General features: G+C 37.9%; 1 protein-coding gene and 1 pseudogene across 2 annotated transcripts in view; one reads left to right on the forward strand and one right to left on the reverse strand.

The window, feature by feature from the left end:
* PCSK5 (proprotein convertase subtilisin/kexin type 5) overlaps positions 1 to 16,113 on the forward strand; it is a 434,133-nt gene that overhangs the window by 158,412 nt on the left and 259,608 nt on the right. For both annotated transcript variants that reach the window (XM_062208432.1, XM_062208433.1), the window contains exons 6-7: positions 10,196 to 10,284; positions 14,168 to 14,340. In XM_062208432.1, coding sequence (XP_062064416.1) covers positions 10,196 to 10,284; positions 14,168 to 14,340 — 262 coding nt within the window. The remainder of the gene's footprint in view (positions 1 to 10,195; positions 10,285 to 14,167; positions 14,341 to 16,113) is intronic.
* On the reverse strand, positions 13,877 to 14,050 carry LOC133772126 (U2 spliceosomal RNA; annotated as a pseudogene).

The following is a 16,113-nucleotide window of genomic DNA, read 5'->3' on the forward strand; positions in this document are numbered from 1 at the left end:
TCTTAAGTTTACATTTTTTAAAAGATTTATTTATTTATTTGAAAGTCAGAGTTACACAGAGAGGAGAGGCAGAGAGAGAGAAGAGGTCTTCCATCCAATGGTTCACTCCCCAATTGGCCACAATGGTGGGAGCTGCACCGCTCCAAAGCCAGGAGCAAGGAGCTTCTTCTAGGTCTCCTACAAGGGTTCAGGGGCCCAAGGATTTGGGCCATCCTCCACTGCCTTCCCAGGCCATAGTAGAGAGCTGAATCAGAAGTGGAGCAGCCAGGTCTCAAACTGGCACCCATATGGGATGCAGAACATCCGGGTCTCGAACCGGCACCCATATTGGATGCCAGTGCTTCAGGCCAGCGCGTTAACCCCTGTGCCACAGCACAGCACAGCACATTTTTAAGACTCCAAGTCTTTCATCCTAACTCAAGTTGAATAATGTATCGTGAAGATTCTATAAAATACACAAATGTCCTGTCATCAATACTAATGAAAGAAGAAAGTTGCCTCTGCCTTATGGAGCATCAAAAGTAGGCAAAAAAAAAAGTAGGGTAACAGTGAAAAAGCCATGCAATCTTGGCAATCATTCAAAACCATAAGAACATGGGCCCCTGTGAGTCTTGCTGGAATAGTGGAAAGTCTCTGTGTAAGAACCCAGGAGTCCCTACTCTATTCCTTGCACTGCCACATTTTACTCCAATCACCATCTGACTGGCTGGATTTTCTCATTTGTAAAAGAAGGCAAAGAATGCCTGTGTAGCTTACTTCACAGGGTTAATGTGAGACTAAAGGGAGAGTGTGACATAAACAAAAGATGACAATATTTTCACACACAACCTGAGCAGTCACAGATGTCAGTTTTGACCCATGGCCTTGAGGATGTATCCCCATTTCTCACAGTCCTCACCACAAAGGGCATTTGAAATAGACTTTTAAATGTTTTTCTCTCCAACCCTGCAAGTAAGAATGGGGATGCCAGATGTGTGCAAGAAAAGCAGTGAGGAAGGCAGACAGAATCTAAGATGTTTGTTGCAAGAAAGGAATGAAACAGAAAGTAGTCTTTCTCACGCTTGCGGTTGCTTGATTCCCTGCAAGTGTAATTTTTATTTTGAAGCAGTGTGAAGGCTGGTGCAAAGCTAGAACCCCCTGCCTCATGTGTCCTTTATGTCTTGGGTTCATTGCTGAGATTCCTCACACCTTGTCTTCAGATCTGTGGTACCAGTTCATATATCTTAGTATTTCCATTTCACTAACCCATGGAAGAAAAAAGAATTCTCAAAATAGTGTGACAAGAGGACAAGAAGAGAACAAAAAATGAGTGAGGGCTTAGCAAGATAGAGCAAATATCATGAATTTATATTCTACATTCATTTTTTTTTTTTGACAGGCAGAGTTAGACAGTGAGAGAGAGAGATAGGGAGAAAGGTCTTCCTTCCGTTGGTTCAGCCCCCAAATGGCCTCTACGGCTGGCTCTCTGCGCCGATCTGAAGCCAGGAGCCAGGTGCTTCCTCCTGGTCTCCCATGCAGGTGCAGGGCCCAAGCACCTGGGCCATTCTCTACTGCCTTCCTGGGCCACAGCAGAGAGCTGGGCTGGAAGAAGAGCGACCAGGACAGAATCCGGTGCCTCAACTGGGACTAGAACCCGGGGTGCCAGCGCCGCAGGCGGAGGATTAGCCAAGTGAGCTGCGGTGCCGGACCTATTCTACATTCATTACACCTAACTTGTGTGTGTTCACAATATATAGAAATGAATTAACAGGAACTGTTGTCTTCTTTTCAAACTTGATGCCGAAAAAAAAAAAAAAAAAGTGAAACCATCAAAATTCAACCATGAGGCTCCACCTTCACTACCGAATCTACTCCTAATCAGCTCCAAATGCACACCTCTAAACACCATAATGAATTAAGTGTCCACCTTCTTAATACCATTAGTAGTTGGGGATTAGATTCCTCTGTGATTTAGGTAACAAACCATAGTGAAACCATATCAACCTAGGTTAAACTTTTGGAGACCTATGTTGCAATGGTTTATTGTTTGGAACAAGTAATATAGTAGATGATAAACTTGGTAAGAAAAAGCAGTAGAACAAAGACTGGCATGATCTTTAAGTCAAGATATTTTTTAAGAGGAATAATGGTATACTGAGGTAAACAAAAAATACTTTTTGTTTCAAATTTACTAAGGCTCTGACAGTATCCTTAAGAGAATCAGGGAAGTGATACAATAAATAGCATTTAAAAATTCTTGTTTGTCTACATCTACCTTATTTGAAATGATGTTTAATTTAAATCACTGTAGATCCATTATAATTTAAATAATTCAGTTGTCTTCTGGAAGTCCCAGAAAATATGTATCCTTTTTTTTTTTTTTTTTGTGAACATGCAGAAGAGAGCTTAACAGATGTCTAATTCTCCAAGGAGTACTTATGACGTGGAAATTGGCTAGTAGAGACATGAAAGTTAGAGTACAATATAATGAGTATATTGTTTTCTGGAGAAGAATTTACTGAAATTTTTTTTCTCTGTGGCATGACTACCCTAATTTTACCTAATATCATCCTCTGATCTCTGAGCAAAAATACATCTGAAGTACAGACTTCATTATTGTGGCTTTTGTATTTAATGGCCATTATGAACATACTTACTACTGACCACCCTCGTTCCTTGGGAGTAGAAAAAAAATTGCATATTGTTCACACTCTTGAACTTCAAACAGGTCACGATAATATCTATTGTTCTATGATTTATTCATGTCAAAACTCTGAGTCTAACTAAGATTTGAAAGTAAAAAAGACAACTGGTACTTTTCTTAGGGTAATGATCATTGTCATCTTAAGAGAGTGGGCTATATAAATGCAGTTGAGCTAAATGGACCCTCAATTACAGTATTTTGTAATATGTTATTTAATTTATACTTGAAACATGTGAGTCAGCAGTAGAGTGAGGGTTCAGTTCCAGTAATTTCACTGGCTTCCAAAAATGGTTCACACATTAGGATGTAGAAAAATGTACAGAAATCTTTATAAGAAACCTTTTTGTGAAGAAACAGTCACTCTGTTATTCATTCAGGAGCATTTGCTATGCATTAATGGTGCATGTAATTTGTGCAAGGCTTTGTTACACTTCAGAACCGATAGTTATTCCATTTTTTAGTGGCATGGTAGACTAAGAGTAAATTAAATCTCTCTTAGTATAGTCCATCTAAAACTCCTGGGAAAGCAATAAGGAACATTTTAGTGCCTGATTGGGTTGGTGGAAATCTACAAGACTATATGGGCTCATGCTTTTTCTAGGATGAGCAACCAATCTCAGCCAGCCTGAAGCTGTATTTTAACAAGCCCAGATATGGCAGGACATAAGTCCAATTGGGTGAGAAAGGACCCCTGCTTAAAACAGAACCCCTGAGGCATCATCTTTACCCATGGGGGAAATAATCCTACACAGACTGAGACAAGACATATTTGACTTTCTTGACTTGGGTAATAGATGGGACAAAGTAATTCATAAATAACTACTCTTTAAGAATTACAGCACTTATAAGATTTACACCTGTAACTCATTATTACATGTATAGCTGAACTTTTAAATTTGGTTGAACAGATCCTGGTTGATTTACTTCCAAACATGTGGCAGAAGTAAATTTAAATCGTCTTGTGGAACAATGAGCTCTCCACCCTGGCCTCAAAGAATTCACAAGGACTAAAGTGGGTGGGTGGCAGGGACTTAAGTACTTAAGCTGTCATCTGCTGCCTTCCTAGGATGTGCATTATTAGGAAGCTGGATTGAAGCAGAGTAGTGGAGACTCAAACCAGGCACTCCCAGTGGAAGGAACACATCTCAAGTGACAACTTCAACTGCTATACCAAACACCCACCCCAATAGAGCTGATTATTTATAAATGTTTTAGGAAAAAGGAAATAAGAATTAACCAAGCAGATTTTCAAAAGAGTTTCAACAAATGAAGTATATAATAATTGAAGTGAATAATCCAGTAAATGAGTGAAATAGCAGATTAATAATAGCTGAAGGTAAGTGAGATATAGAATTGAATAAGTTATACAGCATGCAGCCCAGACAGAGAAAGTTATGGGAACTCTGAAAGCGAGATTAAGCATTAAAAGATATCATGAAAAATCTAATATATTCTTAGTTGGGATTCTGAAAGGAGAGCTGGAGAATGATTGAAAAGAAGTTTTCAGAGATAATAGCTAAACATTCTGAGAAATCAGATGTCAAACTACAGGTTTACAAATTCTAAAGAAGAATTTTTTAAAAGCCATGCACACAAAATCTTAATGAAACTTTCAAATAGAAAAGTTAAAGAAAAGATTTGGAAAACACTTAAGGGAAATCATAGGAGTCTCCCTTTATCTGCAGGGCATATTTTCCAGGACCCCACAGATAGTACTACACATGGCATATACTTTTATTACTATACATACATACCTATGATGAAGTGGGTTTTATTATTTATTTCACAGGCAGAGAGACAGAGAGGGAGAGATTGAGAAAACAAGAACTATCGTCCACTGGTTCATTCCCCTAAACAATTGGTGCTAGGCTGGGCTAAGCTAGGAATTGGGAACTCCATCCAGATCTCCCATGTGGGTAGCAGGAACCCAATTACTTGAGTCATCATTGCTACCTCCCCAGGTCTGCATTACCAACAATCTGGGGTAAGAACCAGAGCCAGGTACTGAGCCCAGGTATAACAATGTCAAATGTGGGCATCTCAACTAACGACAGCTGCTAGGCTAAATGTTCACCATGAAGCTTAATTTGATTTTAATTTAAAAATTTTAATTTTAAAATTTTATTTGAGAGGCAGAGAGGAGAGAGAGAGAAACAGAGAGAGAGAGAGAATTAATTCTCATCTGCTGGTTTATAGCACAGATGCGTTCCAAGCCCAGGGTTTGACCAGTGCTGGAGCCCAGAGCTGGAAAAACAATCCAAGTCTCCTATGTAGAAGGGAGGAACTCAATTACTTGAGTCATCACTGACTTCCAGGTTCTGTGTTGGGAAGCTGGACTCAGGAGCTGGAACCAGGAGTGGAACTCAGTCACTCTGGTGTGGGATATTGGTGCCTTAACTGATAGGCTATAGTGAACTTTAATCTATAATTTAGGTACAGTAAAGGATTACAAACAACAATAATAAAATAGAGCAATTATAATGATAAACTAATAAAAGTAGTGTGAATGTGGCCTCCATATGCTCTTCTCTCTCTCTCTCTCTCTCTCTCTCTCTCTCTCTCTCTCAATGCATTTTACCTTTTAGCTTAAACAAAGCACTTTATAGCCTTTCTTTGGCATATCTGAATTTCCTGCACCACTACTCTGTGCTTTCAGGCCATTATGAAATAAAGAAAAGGTTGCTTGAACAAGCACTGAACTACGGCAACAATCAAACTGATAACCTAGAATAGTAGTAGCAGGTAGTGTTTGTAGAGTGAATATGCTGGACAAAGGGATGATTGACATCCTTGACAGGATGGAATAAATAGTCCAAGATTTCATAACACTACTCAGAATAGTGTGCACTTGAAAACTTATGAATTGTTTACTTCTGGAATATTTCATGTAGTATTTTTAAACTATAGTTGAATGTAGATTTCCCAGATGGACAATTTATTTCCAGAAAAAAATGGGAGCTAGAAGACAATGGGACAATATCTTTGAAGTGCTGATAATCCATAATTCCATTCCCTGTGAAATTATTTTTCAATAACAAAAGTTATTGAAAATAACAACCAAAGTCATTTTCTAAAGCTATCAAAAGAATTTTGAGGAGGCAGGTGCTTCTTTAACCTAGTAGATAATATGCCTGCATCCCAAATAAGAGTGCCTGGGTTTGAGTCCTGACTCTAGTTTCCCACCATTGTGGACTCTGGAAGATAGCAATGATGGCTCAACTGGTTGGGTTCTTGCTTCCATTGTGGGAGACCTGCATAGTGTTCCTGTCTCCCAGCTTAGACCCTAGTCCAGCCCCAGCCGTTGCAGGCACTGGCATTTGAACATTGAACCAGCAGATAGGAGCATACTCTGCTTTCATTCTCTTTCTGTATGCCTCTCAAATACATAAAAAAATTAAGGACAAAAAAAGAATTTGACTAACAAAGACTCTCTGTAAAGACATTAGCAGTAGAATGGTATTCAGAAAGAAATCAATGATCCCAGAACAATGCACAAGCTACAAAAAGAAAGAACCAGAATAATGTATTTTGTAAATTTAAACAAACATTATTCAAAATAGTAGCAGTAATGGTTAATTTCTATGGCTAAAAAATCCAAGATATATTCCTGAGAAGCTCATATGTAGTATAAAATATAGATAATCAGAGTTAAAGTTTTCTAAAATCTGTATCATATGGAAGAGGTAAATAGAGAAAAATTACAGAAATGAACATGAATATGTCAACAAATACAACTACTGCAATAGGAAGTACTTTCTACATACTCTAGATAAAGACAGATAGTCTAACTTCAGAAAATTATGTTCTTATGGGACATAGATAATAACAGAGAACATTTGAAGATAGAAAAAATAAAATAATTTACAAGTTAAATATTAATCAGCTTTTTTTAACTGCAAGAGCCATAGTGTTACTAAATATTCATGAATGATTTGTTCACTAGGATGATGAGTAATTCTATTTTAAATTAATAGAATGGGATTCTGTCAATAAAACAAAGTTAGAAGAAATGTAAATAACAGTAATGCATCCACAGTGTAATAAGCAAGCATGATTTAATGGACATATAAAAACAATTGGAGAATACCATCATTTTCAAGCATGTAGAATGTTTACTAACACTAATCATGAATTTGGCCATTGTATGGATCTCACAGGTTCTAATTGGTTCCTCGAAATTACATTCTTTTGTCACAGGGTAAAGAAGATAGTAATCAATATAAAAAACTATTGATATATATTCAAAATTATCAAAATAAAAGTGAAACATGGACCAAAGAAAAAACCAGAACTTAATTTAAAATTAGAGGTCCTTGTGGTTCAGTGACACTTCACATTAATTAATAATAGATAAAATAAATTGTGTGTACAGTGGACTCATTAACAAATAAGAATTTGAATGAAAATAACTTACACCATGAAGTAAAATTGCATAAGGGCCTAATAAAGAATCATGGCTAATAACTTCTAGGTTCAGGGAGAAATTAGTAGTTGGGGCTTATATAAGAAATAGTTTCACTTTTAAAGAATTGATCACTTTTCAATGACTGAAGCAATAGAACCAAATGCCAGAAGGCTATGATAATTATTAATCCACCAAAATTAAATTCTGTGTATGACTATCCAAAAATTGTCCTAAGTAAGATCATATTCCAGATACTAATTTGGAAACATATTTGCAATAAATACTATGGGAAACTGTAAGAAACTTTGGCAAAGGGCATATAAAGGTTATTCACAAAGCAATAACTAGAAATAGCTAATAAATATTTGAAAAGATGTTCAACAGCAAATATCATCAGGAGGTGGGAGAGAAACAACAATGAGGTAACATTTTTCATGACAGATTGACAAGGATAAAAGAGACTAAAAAACAAATTACACAGAGCATTGTGTACACAGGGATTATCCAGATATTTTCTCCTTTCTTCCTAGGGTCATTCACCTTGGCTTATGGGATCTCTCTCTTTCTCTCACTCTCACTCTCGCTCTTGCTCTCTCTCTTTGCAGTACATAAAAAGATTTTATAGTAATATTTTCAGTCTTGCAGTTTTTATGAGATTTGGTTATATTACTTTCATGTGCTGTTAACAATTTGACAGTGTATTCTGTGCTCTTTGATGCAGTAATTCTACTGCTATGAATTTGTCCCAAGGTGTAAAATGATATATACACTCAAGATTGGCTTGTTAATTATAGTGAAGACTGGGTAAATTTCTAGGAACGGAGAGCCTGTTTAAGAGATTATGATGTATGTTGTATCCATAGAGACAGACAGACACACACACATACACACACCACATACTCAAACCACATTTACATGAGAAAACTTCAAAAGGTTCATGGAAAATGGAATTAACAGCTGTTTTTTATCTTGGCGCAAAAAAATGAAATCCATGCCTATGAGAAGTGTTCAAAAAGTTCATGAAAAATGTATATTATGAAGAAACTACATGAATTTCATAGGCTTTTGGCACCAAAATAAACGTATCTTTTAATTCCATTTTGTACTTTTTGAAGTATACTCATGTCTATTTACCATTTATAAAAATTATGCATTATATTAATAACCATAACATGATACATACATTAACACTTACATAGCAAGAGGTGTATGACATTAAAAAGTAAAAAAAAAAACAATAGATAATATTTCTTTAATGTAAAGCTGCATGTGCACCTAATAATAGTTTTATTTCAAAGCAGGCATGGCCTGGGGTAACTGTGCTATAAAATAAAAAACACTGGAATGGAATTTGGGGGACCTGAGCTTTTCTAACTGTGCTGCTTTAGACAGATCTCTTCACATCTCAGGCCTTCCTAGATGCTTTCCTCTCTAAAAATGAGGGAAGGGGTGAGTACCAGGCTTCACTGGCAATGACAGATGCACCATCATGGTTGTCACGTCATCTTCTGCAGCTGTGGCCATCAGTCACTAGACTGTGTGTTCTCTTTGGACTCACACACTTCTCCATTACCTGATTCAGACAGCCATTTCCCAAGAGATTATACTTAAACTTCTGTGCCTTCCTTGACAAGGTGATATTAGAAGTACTTTCAGCAAAAAAAAAGTTCTGATGAAGGAATAGTTATCATGGAAAAGAAATAGCAAGGAATGCTTTGGAAAAAATAATTTTCTATTTGGCACATTAAGAAATAAAAAGATGAAAAAAACAGGTGAAACATCTTGATACTACAAAATACTTCAAAAGTTCATGGACTGTAAGTGCGTTTTCCATGAACTTTTTGAAATATCCTCATATTTTATTAAATGAAATTTTCAATATGTAATCGATATAAAAGTACTGATATTCTTTTTTTTCCAAATTTTTGAAGCTGTATATTTATGGCACATACTGTTTTATTATTTTCTTTTTATTTATTTTTGTATACGAGAAGCAGAGAGACATAGAATAAGAGAAATAGGGATCTTTGATGTGCTGATTCACTCCCTAAATGGCCACAAATCTCTCAATCCAGTTTTCCCAATAGGGTTGCAGGGACTCATGCATGCCTCCCAGGTGTACACCAGTGGAAGCCTGATCTCATACCCAGCCATTGTGATAAAGAATGAGGGTGTTTCAACCGGTGTCAATGTCTAGGCCAAACCCCAACCGAACAATACTATTTTAGGTCAGTTTTCATTGGAAATGCCTTACCTGTATTTTATTTTATTTTTTTCAAATTTTTAAAATTTTTTTATTTTTATTTTTATTTTTTTTTTGACAGGCAGAGTGGACAGTGAGAGAAAGAGAGACAGAAAGAAAGGTCTTCCTTTGCCATTGGTTCACCCTCCAATGGCCGCCGAGGCTGGTGCGCTGCGGCCGGCACACCGCGCTGATCCGAAGGCAGGAGCCAGGTGCTTCTCCTGGTCTCCCATGGGGTGCAGGGCCCAAGGACTTGGGCCATCCTCCACTGCACTCCCAGGCCACAGCAGAGAGCTGGCCTGGAAGAGGGGCAACCGGGACAGAATCGGTGCCCCGACTGGGATTAGAACCCAGTGTGCCGGCGCTCAAGGCGGAGGATTAGCCTAGTGAGCCGCGGCGCCGGCCCTTACCTGTATTTTAGTACATTGTTTAAAAATCTGCTTTGCATCCCACATTTTTAAGTTTTCTAATAACTGTGCATTTTAAAATCTAATTAATTAAAATTAAATAAAATTAAAAATTGAGTTGAGGTCAAACTATTCCAATAGTCCCATATGGCTACCAGCTACCATATTGGTCAGCAAAGTTTGAATACAAAGAAACATTTGGTTTTAGCCTTGATGGAGATTTTCTTTTTGGGAGAGTAAGATATCAGAAATAAACATATCCAGAAAATATCCAAAACAATATAATTAAGTGCTAGAAGTTTGTCACAAACAAAGTGCTACTTGGGTAGGAAGTTCCAGAAAAACCCACAGCTGGATCCATTCCTCACCACTTTGAAGTCTGAGTGGTGGCAAGGATATATTAAGTTTTTGAGAAGGTAGGGTTCTGCTTTAGAAATGTGTATGTGTTCTGCCTGCAGGCACGGGACCCGCTGTGCTGGGGAAGTGGCTGCCGCTGCAAACAACTCTCACTGCACTGTCGGAATTGCTTTCAACGCCAAGATCGGAGGTATGCAGAACTAATACGTCAGACTGTAGAAATACGCCAGTTGTTTCTTGCTGACTGGTTTTCAGGACTCTTTTTTGAACCAAAGATGGGCTAATCTTTCCATAACAGTGTTCAACTATTGCTGACAAAAAAGGACTGGGTTAACATAAGTTGTTAAATAAAAAGACTTCTGCGGTAGTACCTTAAAATGCTGCACACATACTTTTTGAAAACTCTACTAGTGGAGTCACTGACAGCTGTATCGAAACTGTACAATTGGTGCCTGGGTGAGAAAAACTAAAAATGTTAACATCAGGAAGGAGGAGAGGTGGGAACATGGCCAAGAGGGAGGGTAGGGTGGGAGGTATCACTATGTTCCTCAATCTGTGTATATGAAATTCCTTAAATAAATACTTTAAATAAATATCTTAAATAAAATTTAAAAAAGAAAAAGAATAAATAAAAATTAGCACTCTTGAGGCACTATAAAAATTGTTAACATTAAGCCCAGTATCCCTGTGCATGGAAGCATTTTGAAATTTCATTTTGCTTAAGCTTACAAACATTTTATTTTCATTGAATTAAAATGCTAGAATCTCCTGTTGCAGCCACATAACTTAATGATACTATTTCCATGGCTGGTTCCAGATTATATCTATACACATGCACAAACACACCTAGGTACATATTCAGATATATGCATGATTACCCTAAGGACACAGCCAAAGAAACATAAATTCAAGCATTGATAACAGCAAACTCTGACTTTCCCATTTGTAATCTTTCCTGTATTCAGCAGCCTGGTGCCACAGCCACACACAAATGGGGTAAAAACATTGTATTAGGTTTTATGGATCCTACCAACTTTATCATTATGCCTGGCATGAAGTATTGGCTAGGGGCCTCCCAAAGCCCATCATAAGATCAATGAAGCTTCCAGAACTAGACTGACCTCCTTGTTTCCAATACATTGTTTTTCCCAAATGGTAAACAGAGTTGGAACTTACAAAAATAAGTGACAGTCCTTTCTAGGATAAAGATAGAAGCACAGAGGTCCTGTAATGTGAAATATTTAGGGTACAGTAGTCACCCCTTGTTCCCAAGGATATGTTCCAAGACCTCTGGTGGATGTTCCCATGGATAGTATCAAACTCTATCTGCGTATCTATGCAATATGATAGAGATGAGATTCAGTGGAGGATAGTGGCAAAAATAAATTATAATTATAAATTATAAAAATATGCTATAATATTCATTTAAAACATGAATTATTTTAGACATTTTCCATTTAATATTTTTGGGCCACAAGTGACTAAGACTAAGTAACTAAGACTGTGATGACTGAAGTCACAGATAAAGGAGGGATTGCTATACATGCGCTATAGCATAACACAACAACGATGCTAAGAACAAGTTTTCTGAAACTACCTTGAATATCAGTCCATAGTAAATTTGGCCTCCTTCCTCCCTTCGTTTCACCCTGGATTCTTAGAGTATGAAGTTTCTTAGACAGCAATTAGCTGTACTCAGAGAGCGTCTGTTAGGTGTCAAGGGGAAGGCCAGGGAAGAACCAAGGAAAGGAGACAAAAGCTTTCCTGGTGAATGACAAGGATGCTGGAGGCCCCTCGTTTTCTAAGAAAGTCGGATCAGTGGCTGCCCAGCCAAGCTTTTCCACAGTCCAAGGCGCAGTCTGTAACACACAGACACACCAAAGATCACCATCATCACTGTCCAACACAAACCCAGCACTCTTGCTGACCTTGAAGAAATAAGAGGATGCACTGGTGAACTCTTGGATAAACTACTGCCTTCACATAACAATACCTTAGTTAAGAAGGTAAACATATGGCTATGACCAAAATTGTTGCAAAACAAGGACACTCTGAATTATACTTTTTGTTCCTCGGACCCACTGCCTGAAGCCTTAGAATTAAATTAGGAAACAGAGCAGCTTTTTATCTTTAAAACTTTATGAAATGAAATTCCTCTTCGTGAATTTTCCACCAGCGAATTATTACTCTCTATTTATGATTTAGTAAGCTTTATTTTCCCATGAATTTTGCATAAATTGCACAACAAAGAAACTGAATTCAGGTGTTACCTCTGTACTCTCATGCTGACATTTAAATGCATGAGTGAGATTATTCTGGGTAGTTAGGGTTTAAAGAGTAAATAGTTTTGTTTTATGCTTTTAAATACAAAGTTGGAAGATGAAGGAACTCGTCGTTTGCCAAAAACATGCATGGATAAATTTTGAACATTCTTATTCATCTAAAACAAATCAGTGGCTACTCAGGACTCTGTAAATGCAATGTTCTACTCCCACAAAACAAACCACTGACAAATTTTTAAAATACAATTTCCCTCCCATAATACTTCTAAAAGGATTTGTTCACAATCTTCATTCCCCACATTACTTGTTAATGTAACATACATCTCCTTTAAAATTCAAAAAAAAAAAAAAATGAGAAGAAAAGAAAGTAAAGAGATGTAACAACCAAATACAATGTCATTAGAAGTACCTAAGTTTAGTGTAGGAGAAGTGTTGGATGAAAATAGGGACTTACTTCCATGTTTTTGCAGACAATATTAAGATGAGGTGCCATGTCAGTCATGGTATTTAAAATAGCTCAACCTAGCATATTCTCAGATGAAGAAAATGGAGCAAAATGTTGATAATTGTTGCATCCTGGCCATATAATGTGTTCGTTGTTCTTTCTTTCTGTTTTTCTTTGGAAGTTGTATAGTTAAAAATTAAACAATCTTAAAAATACAAGTAAGATCTGTCTCCTTCAAGAATGTTTTTCTTATCTACCAATATTCCTACTTCAATTCACATAGTATCTAAACTTGTTTGATTTGAGGATTTTACTTATTTCATGTCCATTTATTGTAAGCAGTAAAATCTTGAAATTCTGCTGCTAATAAGGTTTCCCAAAGCAATGACTTTGGTCTGTAAAGATAATTTTAAAATAATACAAAGTCTCACTGATGATATTTAGTTTATGCTGAGGAGACTCATACTTACTTAAAATTAGGTGTTTTGTTATTGGGAATCTCCAAAACAAAAAGAAAAAAGGTAACCTCAGCATTTTGAATATAACTTGTTTATGAGTCTTGATGTCTATTACTGTAAAATAGGGTTAATAATAAATTCCTGTTTGTCGGATAGGAATATGCTTAAATGAAGATTAATGACTAAACAGTTCTAAAACCCTTTGAGAATCTGAAATGTTCAGGTGCACAAAGAGCATTCTTATTATTTGACCTCTAAAGAACTTGGCAAAAAGAAATGTATTAACTTCGCATCAATTTTACAGATTAAGGGATAATATTAAATATAGAGGAAATAAGACCAACCTAAGTTGGCAGTTTTCCATGTTTTATGAGACAACAAAGGTTTAGACTGTTTTATACCAATTTTGAACACAGTTATTTGATGAAGACAAATTTAGGGACAAGGGATTGTTTGGAAGTCTTTTTATCAAGTACTCAAGAGAGGTGAGAAGAGAGAGGGATTATGGCAGCCATTTTAGGGATCATAAAGTTGGAAAAGGAAAACAGTGGATCAAAAAGATATATACTTTTTTAGTTTGTTCTTTTTTTTCCTCCAAGGGGTTGCACCGTTCCCAGAGGTACTGCAATACCAGGTCAATGAATGGAGTGGACAGAGCAAGCTCCTTTTCCAACTCCCTACTCCACAAATCCCTTTATGCACATGGAAATTGCCTTTCTTCCCAAAGCATTTTCTACATAGTATCCATTGTCCTTTTATTGGGGAAAATATGTTAGCCTAAGTGCTTATTAGAAACATATTCTTTCCCCTCCCAATCATGTATCTGGGGTATTGGGTGTCATGAAGCAGAGCCTCTCTAAGGCGCTCTCTCTCCCTTCTGTTTTGAAGGAGTGCGAATGCTGGATGGAGATGTCACAGACATGGTGGAAGCCAAGTCGGTCAGCTACAATCCTCAGCACGTGCACATTTACAGCGCCAGCTGGGGCCCCGATGATGACGGCAAGACTGTGGATGGACCAGCTCCCCTCACCCGGCAAGCCTTTGAAAATGGCGTTAGAATGGTAGGGTGGTTTTTTAGCGTTCATTCATTTAGAAAGACAGAGACAGACAGAGATCTCCCGCAACAGCCAGTCTAAAGCCAGGAGCCAGGAACTCATTCTGGATGTCCCATGTGTGTGGCCCTTGAGCCATCACTGCTGCCACTTGGGGTGCATATTAGCAGGAAGCTGGAGTAAGGAGCAGTGCCAGAACTCAAACCTAAGCACTCTGATTTGGGATATCATACTCCAGGCAGCGTCTTTACCACTGTACTAAACCCCTTTTCCAGAATGTCAGTTTTGGAAACACAGTCTCATAACATTCTGTGTTGAAAGGTGATGATTCTCATATAAGGAATCTGTGGGTTTGCATCCTCCATACTTAGAGGAGGAGCTCACAGGCTGAACCAGTAGATGGGTTACTGGAAAAAGATGTTGAACACTTGGAATTTGGAGTTATTTTCACTCTGCCAATGAACTATGAGGCAGAGTTTCCTCTGAAGAGAACATATGTATTTGAATGCTTATATCCATTCAACAAAACATATTAAATAATATGTCTGTCTTCCATTGGGAGAAGTAAATTCATGACAATGCAAGATTGAGTGGAAATATTAATGTTCTTCAGTTTGCATTGATTGATGTAGATCACCCTACTGTGCCTCTGGGTGTCTGCCTTTCTCAGTCCCTTCCCTGGTATCGCCTCTGTCTCGGAATAAGGATAGTTTTTCTTTTCTTTTCTTTTTTTTTTTTTTGACAGGCAGAGTGGACAGTGCGAGAGAGAGAGAGACAGAGAAAAAGGTCTTCCTTTTCCTTTGGTTCACCCTCCAATGGCCGCCACGGCCGGCGCACTGCGGCTGGTGTATCGCACTGATCTGAAGCCAGGAGCCAGGTTCTTCTCCTGGTCTCCCTTGCAGGTGCAGGGCCCAAGGACTTGGGCCATCCTCCACTGCACTCCCGGGCCATAGCAGAGAGCTGGCCTGGAAGAGGGGCAACCGGGATAGAATCCGGCACCCCAACCGGGACTAGAACCTAGTGTGCCGGCGCCACTAGGCGGAGGATTAGTCTATTGAGCCACGGCGCTGGCCCAGGAATAGTTTTATACTGGCTCCCAATCTCCCTAAACAGGTAGCTTAAGCCATCTCCACTTTCACTGATTTCACTACAAAATTCATGAACCACTCTTTCCCATGAAACTGACCACAACATCCAAGTAATAATATGTCTGTTTCAAATTGCATATCTTATTTAAATTACACTAAAGCAAGGTAGCTAGTTCTTAGAGTCCTGAGAGGAGGGGCACCCCTAGAACTGATATCTTTCTCTTTCTTACTCTTGAGTGGACATTTGGGTGAATTAAAACATGCATTTAATGATGTTTGTTGAAGACATCATTCCGTCCCTCCCTATTATCCCTTTTCTTCCTCAGCTCTTCTTAACTCCTCTGTAACATGAGGATGCTCCTGCTCTCAATGTCTACCCACACATACTACTTTGTCTGCAATTCCTGGCTCTACATGGTACCATGCCCTAACCCCAAGTTCTTTCAGTAATGACCAAATCCCTGTGTGACATTCGAATTTCATCTGAAGCCTTCTCACTGTCCACACAATAATTAAATGTAAGCAGTGTCTCTCCTGTGCTCCCTCTCTTTTATGTTCTTACTGGTATTACATAGAGTTCTTATCATACTGTGCTTTATATCAGAGTTAATTCTGGATATATCTTCCCTACTAAATTCTAAGTTCCTAGAGAGCAGAATTCGTGTTCAATGCATTTTCAGGACTTTGTGAAACC

Source organism: Lepus europaeus, chromosome 12 (assembly GCF_033115175.1).
Source record: "Lepus europaeus isolate LE1 chromosome 12, mLepTim1.pri, whole genome shotgun sequence".
NCBI lineage: Eukaryota > Metazoa > Chordata > Mammalia > Lagomorpha > Leporidae > Lepus > Lepus europaeus.